The 25,328-nt window shown below is 43.5% G+C and overlaps 1 protein-coding gene across 1 annotated transcript in view; it reads left to right on the top strand.

The window, feature by feature from the left end:
* Positions 1-25,328, top strand: part of LOC126456089 (kelch-like protein 10) — a 189,703-nt gene that overhangs the window by 101,795 nt on the left and 62,580 nt on the right. The window contains exons 6-9 of the mRNA XM_050091845.1: positions 2,026-2,195; positions 6,800-6,969; positions 17,900-18,058; positions 24,524-24,728. Coding sequence (XP_049947802.1) covers positions 2,026-2,195; positions 6,800-6,969; positions 17,900-18,058; positions 24,524-24,728 — 704 coding nt within the window. The remainder of the gene's footprint in view (positions 1-2,025; positions 2,196-6,799; positions 6,970-17,899; positions 18,059-24,523; positions 24,729-25,328) is intronic.

Here is a 25,328-nt window from a genome sequence, read left to right as displayed (position 1 = left end):
TTTATGATCTCTCATTAAACTTTTGATTCAATGTGCGTTTCACTTTGGGCGCAGTCCACATTCACGTTGGGCGGGGGGGGGGGGGGCGGGTGCAGGAGGGAGGGAGGGGTAAACTCAATTCCGCTCACACGTGCACCGCAAAGAAGCATGCAATTATTCAACTACTGGCGGTTTCTTCACAAGAACAGCGCCCTGAAGAGATCCAGAGATAATTAGCCAGTGCTATGCGGGTACCCACGTGACTGCACTAAGTATTCATCACTATTCACATAATACGTGAGAAGTAGTATTGTATCTGTTCAACGGCTTACTAATTTGTTACACGAAAGGACATTGTTACTTATTTACCGTAACCGCAGTTACCAGTGACTCTTACGCAAACTTCTGTCATACAGTTGAGCGGCGCGTGGACACAATGGGCCATATCGCGGATGCGCGCCAGAAATATGTCACCCGAAAGCGTACAAAATCCTAAGTATTTGACCTACACGGCCCTGCACAGCATCATTGGAATCAGGGTGAAAAAAACCGTATAATTATCTAGGTCAAAATTAATATACATTAAATGTTTCCAGTTATAACTGGAACCAGTCACCTCTTGTGATTCCTCTATATGGATCAACTTCACAAACATGTGGCGGTAGGATGCTAACCAGAGATGAAGTCACAAATGACACAGATTTCGCAGAATTTACTATTTCAACTACTTCAAACTGTTTGCGGTGCCTCAGTGAACTTACAGTGAACAAACAACTCACTAGATACCTCGGCTAAGACGATTTAACTCAGCTTCCAAGGCTACCTGGCGGCTATGGGCCAACGGCCACAGGTCCAGCAAAGCAGATTCATCAGAGTCTGGACTGAATACGCAGATGCCTTGACTGACACACTCACCTGGTAAACAAAACAGAATAAACAGCAGGGGGCCACCTGAAACAGTAACAAAGCAGCATAACTAAGCCAAGTTCAAAAATCTCACTCCTACGCGAAATTTACATCAAAATTTCTTCAACTGAGTCTAATCGCTAAGAAAATGAAGCTGCTCCGATTTACGAAGACCTTGTTCAACAGTACACAGCAGTGTATGCTAAAAGCGTGCGTTCCTCACCAATTCAGGACACACGGGCGAGGGCGAGGTCAAGCAGTGCTTGCCACTACCCGCGCTTTACGTGAGGGCAGGTGACCATCTCCTGCCTGAAAGCAACCTCTCTGAGCCTCCCTTAAGACTCAAAGAAATTAAGTTGGCATCCGGAGCCTACAGTGCTACACTACCCTCTGGCTCAGGTGGAGCGTATTAGAATCATACTTGTAAATTAGTTATTCAGTTCATTTTCATAGAAGAGGGAATGTGAAGAAGGAAGACGGACTGCTATGGGTAAATAAACAAAGATAAATGCGAGCATTTCCTTTCATTATCGGCTGGCGATCAAGTTGCAGCGATACGAAATTTGAAAACAGTTAGCTGCTGGCAACAAATTGTGGCACAAATTGCACACGTGAGACACTGCTGACAAGCCGGGAATTGAATCTAGGACAGTGGACAAAAGTCTGTATATCAGAAAGTTTACGTCACCACTTCTCCTCTTGTCGGACTACGTGAAGATTTCTTCCGCCACCAGGATTAGAGAAGAATACTTCATAGGTGAGAGCCACCAAAAGTTTTGGCGTCGATTACAGACGAATGAGAGAGAAGTATAAACTGGACACATTCGAAATGACATCCTATGCAAGAGAGTCAAAAATTGAGTGGACAGACAGTGTATAAGATAACAGGAAAGAAGCAATTTACCGGAGCACTTATTTTTGGACCACTTCTCTATTCTCCCAGCATATTTGTTCCTGAGTTACGCAGTTATCTCAAACATTAGTATGTAATTAAAGTGAATTAGAAAACAAGGACCTTCCTTCAAACCACCTGTCTTTGTTGACTTATGGAACGTAGTAGTTTTCTCGTGGCAGACAGCACTGCACTGATTTCTCTTGAAAGCACTTTGGTTGCTACTGAGAGCGGGATGGTCGCTGCAGGTGAACGAGGTGGACCCTACCGGGCCGCGCGCATACCACGGCACCGCCGTCATCGGTCACGACATCTACGTCATCGGCGGCTTCGACGGCATGGACTACTTCAACTCGTGCCGCCGCTTCAACGTCGTCACCAAGGTGTGGCGCGAGGTGGCGCCCATGCACAGCAGAAGGTGCGTTACCCCATAACACACACCCAGCTCTGCGAAACAGTTGTCCAACACGATGTGCCCCACTTCGAAGTATATTCAGCTTCACATTATTCTTAATTTTTTATCAGTTTTTGCACTCTTAATCTAAAAATCGGTTTCTTACACATTAGTGACTATCTTGGTTGGGTTGGCGAAAGGTGGATTGTCACACCTACATCCGACCTACCAATTAAGCTTTCTTGTTAATATAAAAATTACATCACATGGTACTATGTCATACTGAAGACAAATATCACAGGCGAAACCAACGTTTCAGCCACGGTTACAGTGGCCTTCTTCTGGGCCTACAGGCAGACGCAGAATAAAGCCACTTTAACCGTTGCCAAAGTGTTCGTTTCATAATTATTTACAGCTAAACACGGTACCATTCCTACCCAAAAAAACTTTCATGTTAACTGAATGAGTCTGTGGTAGGCTATGCAGGTACATTAACCATTTTGTGTTTCTCACGAATGATAGCGATGAGTATCTATACAGTGTGTCTTGTATTTGCGTTATGGTTCAGTTTGAAACAAAGAGCGGAACGACGGTAAAATATACTGTTGGCATGTAACCTCCTCCTCTCATTATGCACCAAATGGGCACAAAGCGGTGGACAAATTGCTGTCAACACTATTAGGCGTCGTGACTCCGTCAGACACTTCGGAGGGATTTGAGATTTACCACTGGATACAGTAAACTGATCACAAATTAAGTCTACCACCTCTCCTCTCTTCAGAAAATTCCTACCGTCGCGTCCTTGGAGGTTTCATGAAGTCACACGAAGTCCTACTCGCGACAGCAGCACTCACATTTCCATACAGACCATCATCGGGCAGCTATCACTTGACTGGGCCAGCCGGCGAAAAGGAGACCCGCAAGGAGGCCATTTCCAAACTGTGTCAGGTGCTGATAACACTGTCTCACACGAATATATGGCATATCTGCGTCTTTCAGTGAATACCCAACATCTGACTCTGTTCACGCGCCTTATATACTAACCAGATCTGGTAAGCACGCAGACACGATAACATTAACGCAGTCTGGTGATTGGTCTACCTGTCAGAGAACTGCAGTTCCAATCATTTACGTATCCGACGAATCCGACCACGCCTTGCGTTTGATTTTTTTGTCAGCAGTGTAAATGTATTTTGTCCGCTCAATCAAATAAAGCCGAACACGTCACTTTTATCAAACATCGCCCCCGAGCAAGTGCTCATTCCCTAAACTGCAACACTCGCCTAGAAAACCGGAACCCAGTAGAGCTGCTGGCTAACCCCTAGATTTCGCCAGCTCCAAGCAACTCCAGGAAATTTAGCATCTAACCATTTCAGCCGTTTAGTCTCTAGAGCAGATGTGACGCACCCCCGTTGGCCACTTCCCGGTCCTGCTAATATGCCTGCTCTGCAAAATGGTGCTTCCTGCCAGGAATTGTCAAATGTTTGTTTCCAAAATGTGATGGGAAAAAATCAGTCTTCGTGCGAAATTCACTTTCATTTCAACGAGCGCAGTAGGCTTCGACCTCAAACCACGTAGGTGGATAACAGAAAGTCTAGCCCAGAGTCTCTAGGCTGAACAAAACACCGTTTCACCAGATCGTGCAAACCGGTTCTGCACAAGCAAAAGCCAAGTGGACGAGTCCACGTGTGCCACCAAGAAATGTGTGTTAGACCTTTTGTTGGTCAAGTTCTGACGATAAAAATTACCTCACTTACCAGCTTCCTCTAAATCGAGCGCCATCACGCTGGAGCACGATAATAACCTAGCCTAAAGAGAAGGCCGTATTTCGTTACGGATATTAATAACGCAACCGAAATGGTCTCAGGTGTATACAAAACAAGCTGCTCTCTGAACGGATGAGTTGCAGGGTAAGTGCAGAGAATCTTAGGTACGTGATCAAATGTCTCCAAGCATCAATTAGTGAACTTTAATGCGGTGTGTGTCCATCCTTTGCGATGGTTTGAACTCTGCTGAGGACACTTTCAGTGAGGTCTCTTGATGTTCGTGGAGGAATGGTAGCCAATTCTTGCTCAAGAGCCGAAACCGGAGAAGGTAGTGATGTTGAACACGGGTTTTGGAACGAACCCATCCCAGAAACATTTCTCAGCTTTGAGATCGCTACTCTGGGCAGGCCAGTCCATTTCATGAATGTTGTTCTCTACAAGCCACTGACATATATGCTTCTTTAAGACACGGTAGTCATGCTGATACAATCATCGGGTGCGAAGAGCACCTTTACTGTAACCACCATATGATGCTGTAAAATGTGTTCGTATCATTACTCATTTAGCGTTTTCTTAAGCACGACAACGGGACCACAAGATGGTAACAACATCTCCTCTGGACTTCACCATTGGTACTACTCAGGTAATATTCTACAGGCATTCGCCATACCCATACACTGCAACAGGGTAAAGTGTGATTCATTACTCTATATCACTGGTTTCCGGTTATCCACTGTCTATTGTCGTCGCCCTGTGCACCATCTCAAATGTCGCTTATCATTGACTACTAAAATGTATGCTTTGTGAGGAGCTGCTCGAGCATTATATCTCATTCTTTTTAACTTCCTGTACTAACTGCAATGCTGGTAGCACCTTGGAATTCACGAGTAATTGTTTCACTGATTTCATACAATTTTTTACAACCTGCTTCCACAATGCTCGACGGTCTGGATGGTCTTGTTCCTTCACATTTTCACTTCACAGCCACATCACTAACAGTCGACATGGGCAGCTTTAAAACGGTTGTTACGTCCGTGACTTGTTACTCAGGCCACATTTAATGAGTAGTTTACTTTCGGAGTCACTAAACTCTCCTGTTTCTCTACCGACAACACAGTACACCCGCCTCCTTTTATGCTGGTGGGTCCGCCTCTCCTGTCATCTACTGTTAAATTCCGCGTTAGATAGAATGTCCGGATTCTTTTCAACAGATAATGTACTTGTCTATTAAACTGTCCCAACCAGTGTGTGGACAGATACACGGAATACAAATTTGCCACTCTTAACACCAACGAGATCCTACGAGAGGGCAAAATTGCGATGGAGCGTCATTGAAAATGTCGGAATGCAAACCAGAGAGTTTTTATCCGTCACCGTCGTACCCTACCCATCTGTAACCCTAAAACACTCGCTGTTCCAAATTACACTACTGGCCATTAAAATTGCTACACCACGAAGATGACGCGCTACAGACCCGAAATTTAACCGACAGGAAGAAGATGCTGTGATATGCACATGATTAGCTTTTCAGAGCATTCACACAAGGTTGGCGCCGGTGGTGGCACCTACAACGTGCTGACACGAGGAAAGTTTCCAACCGATTTCTCATACACAAACAGCAGCTGACCGGCGTTGCCTGGTGAAACCTTGTTGTGATGCCTCATATAAGGAGGGGAAATGCGTACCTTCACGTTTCCAACTTTGATAAAGGTCGGATTGTAGCCTATCACGATTGTGGTATATCCTATCGCGACATTGCTGCTCGCGTTGGTCTAGGTCCAATGACTGTTAGCAGAATATGGAATCGGTGGGTTCAGGAGGGTAATACGGAACGCCGTGGTGCATCCCAACGGCCTCGTATCACTAGCAGTCGAGACGACAGGCATCTTATCCGCATGACTGTAACGGATCGTGCAGCCACGTCTCGATCCCTGTCTACAGATGGGGACGATTGTAAGACAACAACCATCTGCACGAACAGTTCGACGACGTTTGCAGCAGCATGGACTATCAGCACGGAGACCATTGCTGCGGCTACCCTTGAGGCTGCATCACGTCAATTTTTCGGATGAATCCAGGTTCTGTTTACAGCGTCATGATGGTCGCATCCGTTTTTGGCAACATCGCGGTGAACGCACATTGGAAGCGTATATTCGTTATCGGGATACTGGCGTATCATCCGGCGTGATGGTATGGGGTGCTATTGGTTACACGTCTTGGTCACCTCTTGTTCGCATTGACGGCACTTTGAACAGCTGACGTTACATTTCAGATGTGTTACGACCCGTGGCTCTACCCGTCATTCGATCCCTGCAAAACCCTACATTTCAACAGAATAATGCACTACCGCACGTTGCAGGTCCTGTGCGGACCTTTCCGGATACAGAAAATGTTCGACTGCTGCCCTGGCCAGCACATTCTCCAGATCTCTCACCAATTGAAAATGTCTGGTCAATGGTGGCCGAGCAACTGGCTCGTCACAATACGCCAGTCACGACTCTTGATGAAGTGTGGTATCGTGGTGAAGCTGCATGGGCAGTTGTACCTGTATACGCTCTCCAAGCTCTGTTTGACTCAATGCCCAGACGTATCAAGGCCGTTATTACGACCAGAGGTGGATGTTCTGGGTACTGATTTCTCAGGATCTATGCACCCAAATTGCGTGAAAATGTAATCACATGTCAGCTCTAGTATAATATATTTGTCCAATGAATACCCGTTTATCATCTGCAATTCTTCTTGGTATAGCAATTTTAATGGCCAGTAGTTCAATCATCCAGCGGTACGTTTAGAAGTGTGTGGTAGCCTGGTGATGTAGATCGGTCGTTTATTGGTCCCCGGGTGATGTTGTCCGCGGTGCAGGTGCTACGTGAGCGTGGCGATGCTGGGCGACATCATCTACGCGATGGGCGGCTACGACGGCCACCACCGGCAGAGCACCGCCGAGCGCTACGACCACCGCACCAACCAGTGGTCGCCCATAGCGCCCATGAACGCCCAGCGCTCCGACGCTAGCGCCACCTCGCTAGACGGTAAACACCACCTAATCAGGCTTTTCCGATCTACACAGGTTACTGAGTAACTAAACTCTCGTACGAGAGTGAGTCAAATGAAAACCTTAAATAGTGTTTTAAATATTATTTATTGTGCGGAAGTGGTACAAAACTGTATCACTTTTCAACATAGTCTGCCCCACGGTCAATGCAAGTCCTCCAACGCTTACAAAGTGCATTAATTTATTTATTAACAAATTCTTTTAGTAGTCCGCGAAACAACTCATGCACCACGTGGCGTACCTCTTCATCAGAACGGAACTTCTTCCTTCCCATTGCGTCTCTGAGTGGTTCAAACACATGGAAATCACTTGGGGCAAAGTCTGGTGAGTATGGTGGATGAGGAAGACACTCAAAAAACAGGTCGCCCCAGTAACGTTTCTTGCAAGGATGCCATCACCTACTCGTTCAAAGCGCCGAAGAAGTTCTTCACAAGCATCAACACGTCGTTCTCTCATTTCAGGAATCAGCTCCCGTGGCACCCATCTCGCAGACACTTTGTGAAACTGGAGCACATCATGCACAATGTGGTGTGCGGACCCATGACTAATCTGTAAACATGCTGCAATGTCATTCAGTGTCACTCGGCGGTTTTCCTTCACTATGGCTTCAACTGCTACAATGTTCTGCGGAGTCACAACTCGTTGTATCTGACCTGGACGAGGAGCATCTTAGACTGAAGTCACACCATTTGCGAACTTCCTACTCCATTCGTAGACTTACTGCTGTGACAAACGTGCAACACCGTACGGAACCTTCATTCGTCGATGAATTTCAACGGGTTTCACACTTTCACTACGCAAAAACCGAATAATAGAACGTTGTTCTTCCCTGGTGCAAGTCGCCAATGCGGCGGCCATCTTTATACTGATACTGCGACGGTATGTGTGTATCTGCACTATGCTGCCACCTACAGGCCATTCTGCTCGCAGCTTGTAGCATGCTTACCAACTTACAGGATAACGGCGCCAAAGTTCGATTTGTTATTACAAATTTAAGGTTTTCATTTGACTCATCCTCGTATATTTGGAGGTATTTCGTCCATGCTCCGATGTCGACTCTAATATTTTTAGTGTGAAATTTGGCAACTGTTTCAATAGGGCACAACAGTGGTTTTCCTATACCGTGTGCAAATAGCATTCTGTCCTGCAGGCAAAATAAATATCAGAAGATATGTCTTTGAACAGCTGCTTTCAATTTGTTTTCATTAATGCTTTTCCTTTTTTGAGGTCCCTCACTGATTTCTTTTCTGCGGTCAGTTGAATTTCAATTTTTCTGTATGTGGAGGTCAAAATCTCTAACTTTTCATCTCTCTCTGTTTTGTAGGTGTTGCCTTTGTGCCACTGGTAGAAGCAAGTGGTGTCAGTTCTTCAAAAGTCACTGAGTTGTTGAGATATTGCAGCTCTTCTGATCCTCCAGTTTCGTGATTTGCTTCTTCACCAGACATTGGTGGAGCCGACGGTTCAGACTCTGTGTCATCATTCTCAATGATTGGAATAGATGGATTTCGTCTGTATACAAATATGTCTACAGCAAAAAATGGTTCAAATGGCTCTTAGCACTATGGGACTTAACATCTGAGGTCATCAGTCCCCTAGAACTTAGAACTACTTAAACCCAACTAACCTAAGGACATCACACACATCCATGCCCGAGGCAGGATTCGAAACTGCGACCGTAGCGGTCTCGCGGTTCCAGACTGCAGCGCCTAGAACCGCACGGCCACTTCGGCCGGCCTGTCTACAGCACAAAGGTCGCGATCAGTAAAGACATTTGGACTGAATATACACTCACTCGTATATTCCTGTAGTTTTGAACTCAGATACAGCCACTGAGATTTTTGATACTCTTGAATATGCCCGAATAAATGGACCAGCTAAAGATAAGGCTTGTGTATTTTCATGTATAGATCACATTCCTTCTGAAAAGCTCCTTTCAATGTAGAATAGAAAGTTACAACCAAAGGCTGCAGCCTGTATGAGCAATGAGATGGTCAGGGGACCATAGTAAACAGATTATTTTACATAACATCTAGGACTGCAAATATGTGTGGTGTTTTGATTGTCCAGTATCGACAACATAGGGTTTTCATGGCTTGCTTTGGCGTGATGGATGAAGTGCTTCGACAGATTGAAGAACAACTCTTTGTCAGTCCAACCTTTTCGTGAGCATTCGTGTGTAGCACAAGGTAAGGTTTTTTCTTTTCTTGGCAAGGGGCTCATCCTTTTTTTAGGGATAAATAAACATTGGAGGAATGTGAAATCCTGCCGTACTCATACTGTGGCACTTATCACTGTCACTAACATTGTCCTTCCCAGCTGGTCACTGAGTCGACGCTTTTCTTGCCCTTAGTGGTAGCTACTGTTCCGGGATCTCGTACCATTGTGATACCAGTTTCACCTGTATTATACATGTGATCTTGCGTGCAATCGGTTGCAGAAAAAACTTTTACATGTTTCCAAAATATCTCTTCGCATAACCACGGTTGAATCTAGTGATTCTGTTAACTCTAGCATGTTCGGTTTTTCTAATGCTCATGGTTGGATTTCGTTTCAAAAAACTGTCAGACAGGTTCTTTCTCGGCAACGCTCATTTTGAGAAAATATGTGTGCCATGTCGTGTTTCTGAGCCAACTCAGAAACTGGCTTTCGTACTTCCTGCATGGACAGACTAAAAAAAATTCTAAAATTCTATTGGCAAGTGTTTCTTCCTCTTGTTATTGAGTGAAAGTAGAATTAGATACCAGATGAAATTTAGTTGCCTTATTTTTCTACATAAGTTCTTCTAGAGCTTTGAATGGGATAATGAACAATTTGCTTGCCGCACTAATGGAATTTCGTTCATCAATAAAATTCAACGCATTTTTAAGAGCGTCTTCGGACAACTTCCCCGATTAGTGGTTCTTTCCCGTGTTCTTGGCTTCTGTATCAGGGCCAACGTGGATACTTAAAATAAGTCATGTTATAATTCCATTGACAACAAGCGCTTAACTACATGCAGGCCATCGAAGGTAGCCTACTGCAATTACACCATTGTTACCTATTGGGGCTATCCGTTCTGTTTGGTTGAAAAAATCGTCCTTGAAGGTTAAGAACAACAAAAATAGTTGCGTAACACAGTAAATTGAATCTTATGAAACACTAGTATTCAGGGAATGTCACGCTGTGAAGAAAAATTGTTAACGCGAAGAAACAAGAAAATTAGAGCAGATGCAGATTAATACATTCCCCAAACACAACTGCACAGCAGATGATTCGGTAACGGCGTCGCCTGAGAAGTGGTTTACCATACTGCTATGAAGAGCACAGCGCCTACCAAGGCTCCTCCAGATAGAAATAAAAGCCGAAATCAACCTACGGGGCTACCTCCGTATTCTCCCTGTTTCGAATTATCTCTCTTGTCAAATATTCCCCGTATCTACTATCACTTCTTCTCGGAGATTTTTCCAGATGGTTTTATTTTAGTCAGTATATTTCGCCATCCTCCTACTATTGTTTGCTTGAAACTCTCTCCTTTTGTTTGGTAGTTTCGTTGCTCTTTGTGATATTTTCTTTTGTCTTCTTTACACCCACCTCCTCTTCGCCGTTTGCCTAAATACGTTTCTTATTTAACTGCCTTTTTCGTCTAATGTATGTGTAATGCTCATTTTATAAGGTGCTGATGTTGTTGCATCATCTAATCTCATAAACCTCCCTATTCTCATAGACAACTTACTGTCTACTTTTCGGATCTCCTTCCTGATGAATTACATGTACATGACAACTCTGCAATTCACACTTAAGTGTCAAGTAAAGGGTTTATCGAACCATTTTCACACAATTTCTCTACCGTTCCTCTTTCTAACAGAACGCGAGAAAAACGAACACTTTAACCTTCCAGTGCGAGCTCCGATTTCTTTTATTTTATTGTAATGGTCATTTCTTCACATGAATCTCGGTGTCAACAAAACATTATCTCACTGGGAAGAGATTTAATTTCTTTCTAGCTCTGTATATATTTTACATTGTTATTTTTTCCATCTTGAAATTCTAAAATGGTTTAAATCCATCTGATCCTGCGTAATTTCATTATTGTTTGGTAAAATATAGCAAATTTAATTCTTAGTTTAATGCTAAGGGACGCATGTGTTGTTCTATATGGCATATTAATTTATCTTTTGACTTATGTCATTTCTGGTGTGACATTAGTGGGTCAGTGAAAACTTCTTCTTTAATGTGAACATATTGGTGCATAAAGCGATTTCCATTGACTGATCTTTAATTTGTTTTTGAAACAAATGTTACTGTTCTACCTGAGATAGCTTCAAAAACTGTAATATGGTTTCCAGTCTTGTTATTTACAGCAGAGTATACATGTGAATTTCCTCCTTTATCTGTTCCTGTGTAGTACAACATGTACCCTAATTTTAATTCTACCTGGTCTTAGATTTTTCGCTGCTCTTCTGTTAAACGTATTATATCTCATTTAATGTCATTTAACTCCTCCTGCGTCTTTAACTTATCTGCGAAACCTAAAGGTTTCATTTTCTTCTACTAAATAAAATGCTGTCTTTCCAATCAAACTTCCTGTAGCAAGGTTCGGGCGCAGAAGTACTGTACCTTGATTCACTAATATCCTAAAGCCATTGCTTCAGTTCCTTAGCTCGACTACTCTCAGTAATTATGCTTTCACCCTAGGCCGAATACCGACGTGCCAAAATTCATACGTGTCAGCAATCCCTCCGACAATCCTATCCATGGTGCATTTCTTGTCAGGGGCCAAAGAGTTTGGACGACACGTGAATAGCGCTTAACCTCGGTAGAGCTACGATTAAAATTTGTGAAATTTGAGAATCCGGGAGCAACACCACTCGTTTGCGTACTAATTACGCACTAACATACCCCTGAAGTCAATTCTGCCATTTTCCAGTCAGTTAATCTTCGCAATTAGTTTTATTTCTATAACTAATAAATGTAGCCTTACCGAAAAAGAAGGTATGGATTGTTTTATAAACAGAATTTTGTGATTTTGTAACGGCAGCAGGGAAACATAAGGCTGCCCACAGAATGTTGCAAACATTTCGCTTTCCTTGAGTTTTTGTTGTAGCTTCTGCATATGCTCCTGACACATGAACGACCGCCGCATGCTGCGGTGCTATATCTTAATGTGTCTTCGGATAGTATTTTTTAAGTTCTTCCCGAGTTCCACAGCAAGTAATCAACACACAAATGGATAGGTTTAGTTTATTTATAAACTCAACGTACACGAAAATAAAAAAGGAGCTTTCCCTCAGGTAAACACCACAAAATAATTCTAAAATTTTAATGCCGGACAAGAAATATTCTTCATGCCGTTCCGGACCCATTACTGTCCCTTGTCAGATCACAGTAACACTTTCAAAATCGGCGAAAATTTACAGTCTATCAAGCAGACTATTTTTGACAAGTCCAGACATTTCCAAAATTAGCCACCGGTCGGAATCCGTGGAGGAGCCACAGAACGAGGCGGCAGTGGTGACGTCCATCGGAATACTGTGCGAGAATCACGGCGAAGGCGATTCTGGTGGCTGCTGGGTGTTTCACTGCGGAAGCCTGTCTGAACTCCGCTCTACGGCCAATCACATTGTTCTTCAGATGTTAGCAGAGCACCCAGTTGCGTGGCCCAGTGTAACGATGACACTTCTATACGGGGAAAGTAGGGCCATCTTTTTCCTCTTCACTTGCCTTCGTCTGCAGTCCGTGATTGGCCGAAGTCCTGTCACGTGACTCTTCTCGTCATGTAGACCCTCTTCATACGTATGTAGTACAAGACGTGTTGTAAATATTGCCTGACAAAAACAGGAAGCACCCAAAAGTGGGAGAGGAGACGAAATGAAACTTCACGGGTTGAGAGGGTGTATGGTATTGCGTCAGCGATTACAAAAGCGAGTCATTTATACGATCAACTTGGAAGTATGAGACCACGCCTCAGTATGACGTTGCACCCCCACTGGCCCAAATTCACGCGCTGATTCAGTTTCAGACGGAGTCATATAGCTGCTGTATCATCTCCAGATACAACCTGCACCACAACTGTTGTAATTGGTCCTTGATATATTGAATACTGACAATATGACGGAGTTGCCGTCCGAGATGGTCCCATACATGCCCTATCGGGAACAGATCTTGGGATGTTGCTGGCCACGGCAGTAACCCGACATCACTCAGTCAGTTCATAGAGAGACGTACACCGTATGGACTAGCATTGTCCAATCGAAAACTGACATCACTATACCTTCGCCTGAGAGGCAGTTCATGAGGACGCAGGATGTCCGTGACGTACCACTGTACAATTTAGGGTTTCGTCGATCGCTGCCATCCGTGACCTTAAGTCATCCAAGATGGCTTCTCACACTATGACGCCAGGAATAACATCACACCTAAAAACAGTGGAAGGATAGGAGCTCTCTGCAGATCGCCGGCGTAGTCGCCATCGACGGTAATCAGCGGCACTTCATAAGTGTGATCCATTGCTGAATACAGTGCGACGCCATTCATCAGCACTACTTGCTTCCCCATCAGGGCACCACTCCAAACGCAGCCGTCTGTTTTGTGATGTTAATGGCAGCACACGCATGTGACGATAATTCACTAGTTCGGTTTGTGTATCTGACCAATTGTCCGGAGTGACCCACAGTGTTGCTGGGCGTCCGTAACTTGTTCTCGGATGGCAAGGTCAGATGTGAAGGGGTTACGCTGTTCTTGGTGCAAAATACCACGTAGTCGATTGAAACCCAGACGACGAGTATGCTTGCCCTCTCGTTCCCATCACTCCAACGTCGGTCCAGTGTCACACCCGAATGCCTCACGAATGTGGATATTGGTCTATTCAAGCTATCCTGCCAAATGGAGACCTAGAATGAGCACGCGGCTTCTCGGTGTCCCTCACAGTGATCACGCAACGCCTGATGCTGTTCACGCCCCATACATACCATCCCAGGACTTGTGCGAGAGCTAATCACTGACAACACCAACGCACTCTGGTGGTCGTTGGCTGTCACAAAGCATCGTGATTCTAATCCTGTAGTCCGCAGCTCGTAGTCTAGTGGCTAGCGTTGCTGCTTCTGGATCACGGGGTCCCGCGTTCGATTCCTGGTCGGGTGGAGGATTTTCTCTGCCCGAGAACTGGGTGTTTGTGCTGTCCTCATCATTTCATCCTCATCATCATCGTTAGTGACAGTGCCTAGATTGGTCTGTGTAAAAACTGGACTGAATAAGAATTGGGACTTTGTATGGGCGCTGACGACCGCGCAGTTGAGCGCCCCACAAACGAAACATCATCATCATCATCATCATCATCATCAACTAATCCTCTACATACCCACCGATGGTGTGTACGTGTACGAAGTTACAAGTTACACTGGCATACTTAATTTTTTTTTTTTGTCAAGTAGTGTAACTCTGGAAGTTTCCACTGAACTGATGCGACAGTCTTGTGCTTTCGGATGCTTCTTTCTAGCCCATGAGGGAGGAAAATTTCATGGGATTTTTGCCGGAGGGACAGATGCAGAAAGAACACTTCATGCGTCAACGTAAATTGTCTTAAGATTTATAATTAGCCGGTGAGTATATCATGTAACAAAGAGCTGCAGTATTTTAACGCGAATAAATTCGTGGTCGAAGTTGCCGTGCAACAAGGTGAGGTTAAATTCTACACATGTCGATGCATTTTTTTCTGTAGGTTGTTGAAACTCTCAAGTGAAGGTGATATGTCTCTAAGCCAAAACATCTGATTATTGTTTCATTTCTTTTCGTAGTGAATGGAAAATTCTTGAAGACTGCACATGCTTTTCTCACTCATTTACTTGCATCTAGTATATCGTCGAAATACAATAGGATAATAAAAGCTTAAAAAAACATCCATTTTTCATTGCAACAGTCAATTCGACTTTTTTAACCCTCAGCGTTTTAAAGCTGTTTCTATCCTAGACTGAGAAGTTTCAAATGCAAATACTGGATGCAATATACGCGTCGAGCGATGTTTGTTACATATTTTTGCAACAATTTCAGAACGTAAATAGTCATGTGTGGGCGGTTAGCAATCAAGCATATATCATGGGCTTGGGTGATACATCCTTACAGAGGATATCATTATCCCTAAGGCATCTATGTTTTTCTTTAGTAAAAAATTCCTTGACAAAAATACAACGATATTACCACACCGGTAACATGTAATACACTGTGATTGTTTCGGTAATAAATGACAACTTTCGGAAGCATAGCAAAAACAAACATTGCAAGGGAAAATGCATCTTAACACGTTCCCCAACCATCGGTCATGGATGAAATTTGACCGAGATTAGATGGAGCCTTAATCCAAAAACTTACATTTCAAATGCGTTTGTACTTCTTTGTACAAATATTTCATACTTAAGTAAGTTGCGGCTCGTAACCACACATATCTAGTTGTCTCACAAGCAGGTGATTTGCGGACCCGTGTTTAATGGAGCGTTTTTGTTTCGTATATCGAATACGTTCATCCGTGTCAGTTTTCGCTATTAATTATGGGTCACCCTCGCACACTGACTTTTATACAACCTACACGCGGGGAGGTGAACTGTTAGAATAAGTATGCGACGAGCATGCTGGCAACGAAATCGTACGCTGATTTGGGTTCCAGTTGTACACACTTTTTTGGACATTGGTGGAATCCTCGAATGGAGACCTGTTTTGATCAAGAGGACAAGCAGACCTGGGTCCAAATACTTCAGTTTATTTTTTTTCACTTACAGCGAATGCCTTGAGTACGAGTTCGTACATGTTACCTACCGTACAATCACAATATTGGCTGCAGATGGGAAACATAAAATGTTACATTATATCTGCCGAAATTGACGTTTCGTCAGAAATAAACCCAATGAATTTCGCAGAGTGAGAAAGAAGTTTCAGATGAAATACCAGCGTTTCTGCAAGATGAATCAGTGGAATGTGTGGTGTCGTATATGCTCGACAGTGCGGACAATGGAAATGGGGAGTACAATGCTGTCGATGCATGTTTAAGACGTGAAAGTGGTATTGAAACAGGTGTCGAACCATGTAGTTCATGATCCTTGTCAGACAGGGAGCCACGAGTCCCGTCCCCTGTGAAACGTAGTAAATGACAATCGTTGTCCAAGGAGCGGGTACTAATCATAATTATGTACATGGAATATCATCTGCAGAATGGTAAAAAAAATTATAAACATATTCCTAATAAGTTCGCTGCACTGTGACCGTGTAGCGCATAAGAAAAACTGGTGTTTGTACGTTTCATGGGTGCTCGATACAGTATACTGGCAGTGACTTAGTACGTTGTGCAAGTCATATTGTACGTAAAATAGATTACAGTGGTTTCAAGAGAAGCATTAGATGGCTGCATAACTTCAAACAGTACTATAAAATTGGAAGGCGTAAGAAACGAAATTTGAAACAAAGCGTCGACTTGACGATACAGTGTAAACTGTGGAATCGGCCCGAAAGTTTGTAGATGAGATAAACTTATCCCATCAGTTAGTAAGGAATGTGTTTTCAACTCCTACCAATCGGGATTTGAAGAGTAAACGCATGTGAAAGGAACCCTGGAAATTAGAGGTACCAAGAAAGGTATATCAAGATCAACTAAAATCAGTGCTTTAACACATTAACACACAATTCTGCCGACTGTTAATCTGGATGGTAAATTGGTTGGAAAGTTATTTATTGTGCTGCGAGAAGTTGGAGGTGCTCTGCCCCCTACGATTCATTCTTGTGTGCGTGGTTTTGTAAGGGCGGTAGGGAATATTTACGTCACAGCAAGCAAAACTGGGAAAATCGGCGTAAGAGAACTACAACTATGGTATGAGCACTGCTTTTGTCCAGTAGCTGGTCATAACAACTTGCTTTTGCCTGATTCCTCTTCTAAGTATAAAAATCTTAGTCCTTTAGCGCAAACTATCGCTCCTGAAAACTGTGTGACGTTGCAGGTCATAGCATTAGACAAATTCAGCCTCTGGATTTCTTTGTTTTGTTTTTTCGTGCCTATAAAACATATTATCGCAGTATCTGCAGCTACATCTTAAAGGACAGACAGTTTCACGATAAGTTCCACGACAGACTTTAGTATTCGGTTGCGTGCCATCAAATTCCAACAGTTCTCATCACTCTGTTACACCAGTATGATTCTATATGCATTCCTTAAGAGAGGATACCTAACTGAACCTCCTGCGGTTTGTAGCTCCCAAGGAGCTCGCCTCCGATCTTGATGATGCGAACTTTGCGATCACTGCGGCGTGCCATTTTTCATTCGGAGTTCATGGTGCGTCCGCAGCTCGTGGTCTGGCAGCTAGCCTTGCTGCCTCTGGATCGCGGAGTCTCGGGTTCGATTCGCGGCCGGGTTGGAGATTTTCTCTGTCCCGGGACTGGGTGTTTGTGTTGTCCTCATCATTTCATGATCTTCATCATCATCATCATTCGTGACTGTTGGCCAGATTGGATTGTGAAAAAACTGGGACTTTGTACGGGCGCTGATGACCGCGCCGTTGAGCGCCCCACAAACCAAACACATCATCATCATCATCAGTTCATGGTGCAAGCTAACGGTTTGTTTTGAACATTTCTTGAATGTCGTCGATGTCCATTTTGTGAAGTGTAATACGTACATTGGGATGACCTCTGCATCACCCGAACAGCCATTTTCTGTCGCCTTCCTGATGCTCATGGTGAGTCATTAGCAGCTAATTGTTAAGGCTACACTTTCAAATAAGCCTTACTAAATACTGATCTTGAGACCTCGCACGCAACGGATTTCTTGTCAGATAACACCACGACTTGAAAATTGATCTGCCCACCCCCAACTTCAGCTCAACTTAGAAACTTGAGCCCTTTGCGTGTCGCGTGAGGCCTTAACGCAGTCGGCGAGTGTGGTGTTTGTGCAGGACGCATCTACATCACGGGCGGCTTCAACGGACAGGAGTGCATGAACACGGCCGAGGTGTACGACCCGTCGGTGAACCAGTGGACGCTGATCCGGCCCATGCGTTCGCGCCGCAGCGGCGTCTCCTGCGTCGCCTACCACGGCTGCATCTACGTCGTCGGTGAGTAAGGGAAGCGTACAGCCTACTGGCTCACGGCACAGCGGCGCTGTGGCGGATTCTCAGGAAATACTGTATCACGGCCTATCGTACACACCCAGTTTTTTTGGTAGGAGTGTGGCTGTACTGTGTAGTAAACCGGGGACCTAGAAACAACGGAGAGGCTTCGTCCTGCCGTCGCCCTCACTGGTTCACAGCCCCACAACGGGCCACAGCAGCCCACCCACCCCACCGCCGCCCCACACTCAACCCAGGGTTATTGTGCGGTTCGGACCCCAACGGACCCCCCTCGGAACGTCTCATACCAGACGAGTGCAACCCCAGATGTTTGCGTGGTAGAGTAATTATGGTGTACGCGTACGTGGAGACAGTGTTTGTTCAACAATTGCTGACATAGTTCAACTGAGGCGGAATAAGGGGAACCAGCCCGCATTCGCCGAGGCAGATGGAAAACCGCCTTAGAAACCATCCACAGGCTGGCCGGCACACCGGCAGGACGGATTCGTGCCGGGGACCGGCGCGCCTTACCGCTCGGGAAGCAGCGTGTTAGACCGCACAGCGAGCCGGGCGGGCTTGGTAGGGGTAGTGGAATGAGGGTCGGGCCATAGGCCTTCTGACTGGTTTGATGCGGCCTCCCCAAGACTTCCTCTCCTGAGCCAAACTCAACAACTCCGAGAAGCATTTACAACAAATGTACTCAATCATTTATTATATACACTCCAATCTCTGTCTTCCCCTACATTTTTCACCTTGCACATCTCCTTCTAGCACCACGGAGGTTATTGCTTGATGTCTTAACACAAGTTCTACTCTCCTTCCCCGTTTCTAGTCAGTGTTTTCCATATGTTCCGTCCCTCGGCGATACTGTGCAGAATCTCTTCATTTCTTATCAAATCAGTCACCTTAATTTTCAGCTTCCTTCTGTAACAACACATATGAAATGTTAGGCTGATAATTATCACTTTGGATCCATCTAATTACAAATGAATGAAATGAATTTTTCGTGCCACACTCACTTCGCTTTTATTTGAAAATCATATTGCCGGCCGGAGTGGCCGTGCGGTTCTAGGCGCTACAGTCTGGAACCGAGCGACCGCTGCGGTCGCAGGTTCGAATGCCGCCTCGGGCATGGATGTGTGTGATGTCCTCAGGTTAGTTAGGTTTAATTAGTTCTAAGTTCTAGCCGACTTATGACCTCAGAAGTTAAGTCGCATAGTGCTCAGAGCCATTTGAACCACTTGAAAGTGATATTCAGTGTTTATACTATTTAGTTTTACACATTGGACGTTTTACACTGACGTTATAGACAGTTGTGGCAATTACTGATTTTCTGTGTCGCAATAGTAGTTCAAATTTCTCATGTGATGATGCTCTCTCTCTCTCAATCTCTCTCTCTCATTCTCTCTCTCTCTCTCTCTCTCTCTCTCTCTCTCTCTCTCTCTGTGTGTGTGTGTGTGTGTGTGTGTGTGTGTGTGTGTGTGTGTATGAGTGTGTGCGTGTGTGTGTCTACATGAGTTGGTATATGTTTTATTATGGTATCGAAAATATAACATGAAATAAATGAGTGCTCACTAACGCTTTGCAAATGAATTTTCGAATGGCAATAACCATAAGAAGAACAGCCCTAAAACATGAGCAAAAAATCGTGTACAGCAGTGTCTTTGAAATTTGTAACTAGAAATTTACACCGTTATTACTACACAGAAATCAGAATGACTGTTTATAACCTTGATTTAAAATGTCCAATATGTAAAACGGAATAGTAAATCACAAATATTTATGTATGACAGGCTACTCAATATGTCTTTCAAATAATAAAGTCGAATCGCGTATGACGCGAAAAATTAAACTCATTCAGTTGTAATTAGATGGTTCCAAAACGACAGTTATCAACATAATATTACACGTAACTGAGAACGGTAGGACAAAAAAATTGAAATGCTTCGATTTTCTTCTTCTCAAACTTTTCACACTCCATGATTCACTTCCATGAAATGTGCGTGTTTCACGCATACCTTATCAGAAATTGAGACCTAGGTTTGATATGCGTATTTTAGCGAGGACTGCCCTTTTGCCTATGCCAGTCTGTTTCTCATAGCCTCTTAATACGTTGTGTGTCATTTTTCTTTCAAGATAGAACAATTCCTTCACTTCTACTTCATAGTCTCCATTTTTGATGTTAACTTTATCGCTATTGTCATTTCTGCTATTCCCCATTAATTTCGTTTCCCTTTGCTATGATCTACATCCATATTCCGTGCAAAATATGCAGTTTGTTCCACGCGACGAGTCCTGTAATTCATCCGCACCTTCACTAAGGGCAACAATAACGTCAGCGAATCTTATAATTGATTTCTTTCTACCTTTAATTTTAATTCCAATAGTAAACCTTTCTTTTATTTTTGGCATCTCCATGTATAAATTAATCCGTAGAGAAGAAATACTGTATCCTTGCCTCACGCCTTTTTTAATCTGAGCCCTTGTCTCATGTACTTGGTTTATTATTATTATCTTTTGGGTCTTGTAAATATTGTATACTGTCCGCCTATTCCCATAACTTACATCTAGCTTTTTTTTTTTTAATATCTTGCACCAGTTTATGTTTTGTCGATAGCTTCTCCTAGTTGACAATTCCTATGAAAGTGTCTTGATTTTCTTAAATCTTGACGCCGTTAGCTATGGAAACGTCCCACCAGTCTGCCTCATGCCTTAGCTTTCCTAACGCTAAAGTGATCATCAGTCAGATGCTCAGTTTTATACGTTCTTTCCATTCTTTGTTTTTTCTGGGCTGTTTATGCAATAATGACTTCTGAACATTGTGTTCTGTATTAGATGTAACTCATTACATGCGTCTCGTAATGAATATAACATAAACTATACAGACTGTTTGGTTATATGTGAGAGAGGGCCTAATGACCCTAATTTTACCAGGTTAAATAAAACAATTAAATTACCCTTTTCAGCAACTAGGATGCAAGAGCTGTTAAGTTGGCTGGGTAGTAGTTCTCTTACATTTATGCCCTTTCTATACCGTGAGGGTGATACTGTTTCAAAAATTCTGATTATATTTCTCCAGACTCATAGACTCTAAGCAACAACTTGAATAGCCCTTTGGTTCACACACTTGAAGAAATTCTGTCGGAATGTTATCCATTCTTTTTGCCTTATTTGATAGCAAGTCTTCCAAAGTCGTGTCAAAATCTGCATTTAGCGCAAGATTTTCTGTATTCCAAATCCGCACCCATAGCCTCTTATATCGCGTTACCGGACAGTTCCTTATCCTCGTAGAGGTCTTTAGTATACCTATCCATTATCACGTCTGCGTTTATTTTGAACTCTTAATATTAACAAATTTGCTTTCAATTTCACCGATGGCTGTTTCAGTTTTCCTCTGTACTGAATGTGCCCTTCCGACGACCGTTTATTTTTCGATTTGCTCACGTTTTTCCTTCAGCACGTTCGTTTTAGCTTCCTCGCACTACCTAATGGTTATGTCTCTAACTTACTTTTATTGCTGGATTTATGTCATTTCCCAGAATTTTTTATCGATCACTTGAATTACTTGAACATCGTTACCTGAAGGTTTCCTCGCATTTATTTTCCTTGTACGTACAATTACCTGGGAAACTTCTACGATTTTCCTTTCCAAAAATATCCATTGCTCTTCAACTGATCTGCCTATTGTAGTTTCCGGTTCTAGGCGCTACAGTCTGGAACCGGGCGATCGCTACGCTAGCAGGTTCGAATCCTGCCTCGGGCATGGATGTGTGTGATGTCCTCAGGTTAGTTAGGTTTAACTAGTTCTAAGTTCCAGGCGACTGATGACCTCAGAAGTTAAGTCACATAGTTCAAAAATGGTTCAAATGGATCTGAGCACTATGGGACTTAACATCTATGGTCATCAGTCCCTTAGAATTTACACTGGACTCGCATTCGGGAGGACGACGGTTCAATCCCATCTCCGGCCATCCTGATTTAGGTTTTCCGTGATTTCCCTAAATCGCTTCAGGCAAATGCCGGGATGGTTCCTTTGAAAGGGCACGGCCGATTTCCTTCCCCATCCTTCCCTCACCCGAGCTTGCGCTCCGTCTCTAATGACCTCGTTGTCGACGGGACGTTAAACACTAATCTCCTCCTCCTCCTTAGAATTTAGAACTACTTAAACCTAACTAACCTAAGGACATCACACAACACCCAGTCATCACGAGGCTAAGTCGCATAGTGCTCAGAGTCATTTGAGCCTATTGTGGTTTCCATCATCCTATGTCCGTAGGTGTTCGCAGCTCGGTTGCTAAGTGAATAAGTGGATAAGTGCTACTCTAATGGGTCAGGATTCTATCTCCAGTTTCTCCCAGGATTTTTTCTGTTACTTACAGAGTCTTTCACCTCCGGCAGTGCTTTGTGAGTATGAAAAATGCCAAGCTGCAGCACGGTCTGAAGTTCACGTTAAGTCAAAGGACCGTGCGCAGTAAAACACTTACCGTTGAAACTGTCGCCCCAGTTTAAGGCTACGTCTGTGATCTATAAAGCGCTACGTTTCCTATCATTTCGTCCCCCACTGCTACAAACTGTGTCTTAGCCAAGTGATGATCTGCTCTCTGCTGCAATTCGTAACTGATGGCTCTGAGAACGACGTAAAAACAAGCAGAAACTGGTTATCCAATAAAACAAAAAAAATTGTTTAGACGGCGTTTGTCCTTCTGTTTTGAGCATCATTAGGACTCTGCGCAAAACAGTGACCCATTATTCGTGACACCGCTGCTTCCGTCAGTTGGTTGGTGTAGTTTGTCGCTAGAGATCTCCTGCCTCCGTGTGGCTTTTACTATCATATCCCCGCCTTCCTGAGTAATATTTTTTTTTCCTAATTATTATAATTTTATAAAATTTCTATCACTCCCGAGTACAGACAACGACAGATAAATAAGAAGCCATGTATAAAGGCAGATCCTACAATCATACAGGGTAATTCAGCTGAACCTACCGCTGTCGTTTTATGCAACCCGCAATGTTATAACTAGCCTTCAGGATCCAAGTGCGAGTTTTTCATATTCTCCCGCTCGCTACGCGCAAACTATTAGTCCTACAGAAAAAGGAACAGGACCTTTATATGAGAAATTTAATGTAGTTAAATTTTTTTCAAATAATTCAGTCTTGGTTGCAAATTTTTTATGTATTTATTTATTGGCAATAAACAGATAAAAAATTTTCAACCAAGACTGTCTTATTTCAAGAAATTCATAGCCGCTTGCTGTACCAGAGGCCCCGTATGGAAGAAACCCGTTCTAGTTAAATTTTGCACTGGGGTACGTTTTTGCTAGAGACCGTAGTTTTCGAGTTATTAAAAAAAAAAAAAAACAACACAAAAGCGACCTTCAAAGGCGCCCCCACTCCCACACTCAGCCCCCTCCGATTAGGATTGCTAATATGTTGTTCATGGCACTTCCTCCTACTACTGTACAAAAATTTGCGACTGCATGAATTATTTCCCACATTCAACCATTATTGGTCTTTATTGATTCACCTTATTACGCCATCGGCTTAGTCGAGCAATTACAAATTGTAAAACAGACGTTGGTGTAGATGTTACCAGACAATAGTGTGAATTTTAATAGTACACAATTAACGATTACATCGTTGTATTCATCTGTACTTCTGACTTCGAAACTACTGTGCTTGTAAGAGTTAAGTTTTGATCCAACTGTCAACGTGATTAGTTTTGGCGTAACGTTCACAAAAGTCGTTTTTCTTTCATTCTCCTCTCGAACACGTTTAAATCAACGAAACAGCCGACTATACTGGTGGCGTAATAGCCCAATCAGGAGAGACTAAAAAAAGGTCGAATCTTGGGAATAGTTCGTGTAGTCGGAAATTTTCGTACAGTGGAATGAGGGAGTGCCACGAACAACGCACTAGAAATCCTGATTAGTGAAGGATGAGTGTTGGAGTTAGGTGCGCTTGAAGGTCACTTTTTGTCCGCAGCTTATGGTCGTGCGGTAGCGTTCTCGCTTCCCACGCCCGGGTTCCCGGGTTCGATTCCCGGCGGGGTCAGGGATTTTCTCTGCCTCGTGATGACTGGGTGTTGTGTGATGTCCTTAGGTTAGTTAGCTTTAAGTAGTTCTAAGTTCTGGGGGACTGATGACCATAGATGTTAAGTCCCATAGTGCTCAGAGCCATTTGAAGGTCATTTTTGTACGTTTTCCTTGACTACCTCGAAAAACCGTGACCTCCAGCGAAATCGTGACGCAGCACAAAATTTAACTACATTAAATTCCTTACAAAATGGTCCTGTTAATTTTTTTTTTATGTAGGACTAATAGTTTGCTCTAGAGAATATGAAACTTTCGCACAAGGCCTATGTGAAACGCCAAAATTTGATTCTACATTTTAATAAATATTTTTAATAAATATCATATTAGAGACTGAATGAATCTCCTCTGTGTTAATCATTCAAATAACTTGTTCTGACAGGTGGTTTCAATGGTATCTCAAGGATGTGCAGCGCTGAGAAGTACAACCCGGCAACCAACGAGTGGACGCCCATACCGGACATGTACAACCCTCGCAGCAACTTCGCCATCGAAGTGATCGACGAAATGCTGTTTGCTATTGGCGGTTTTAATGGCGTCACCACCATCTTTCACGTCGAGTGTTACGACGAAAGGACCAACGAATGGTGAGTCAGAGCTGCCTAAACTTGCAATATGAGTGCTTGTATTACACCACAGCTCTGTTTGTCAAGAATCGATAAACAGGGTAGTTACAAGCATATGTACGGTCACTCTTGTGACGAACGCGTCCCCCCCCTCCCCCCCCCCCCCAACGAGAGGCCAGTTTATTGATACCATCACTGTAGATGGTGTATGAGTTCTGGAAACAGATGAAAATGAGATGGGGCCAAGTCTCGACTATATGAAGTTAATCGATGCTTCTCTCAGATACACTGTCAGTACCTCGTACTACTTCACTCACAACACACCATGGACAACTGCACTTTCAATGGGCTACTTTAATAGCAGAAAGACATCCCGGGCAAAGAGGCTGAAAGAAATGAGATAGGTTGGGCTGTAATAAAAGCCAAAGAGGATGGTTGGATAAAACACGTACATGCGCGCCACTAGCACAAAAACAAAGGTAAATTAAATGTGTTCTATCTCGAAAACCACTTGGAATAGGGCATACGTACATCTGAAGCATTTTTTTCGTGAAATGAACTTTCCTGTAATATATACATTCTGGGAAACTGAGTGGATACTTGAAAAAGTAAGCTGCACAT

The sequence above is a fragment of the Schistocerca serialis genome, chromosome 2 (genome assembly GCF_023864345.2).
Source record: "Schistocerca serialis cubense isolate TAMUIC-IGC-003099 chromosome 2, iqSchSeri2.2, whole genome shotgun sequence".
Taxonomy (NCBI): Eukaryota; Metazoa; Arthropoda; class Insecta; order Orthoptera; family Acrididae; genus Schistocerca; species Schistocerca serialis.
The sequence above is the reverse complement of the archived record's forward strand: the minus strand, read 5'-3'. Positions and strand labels throughout refer to the sequence as shown.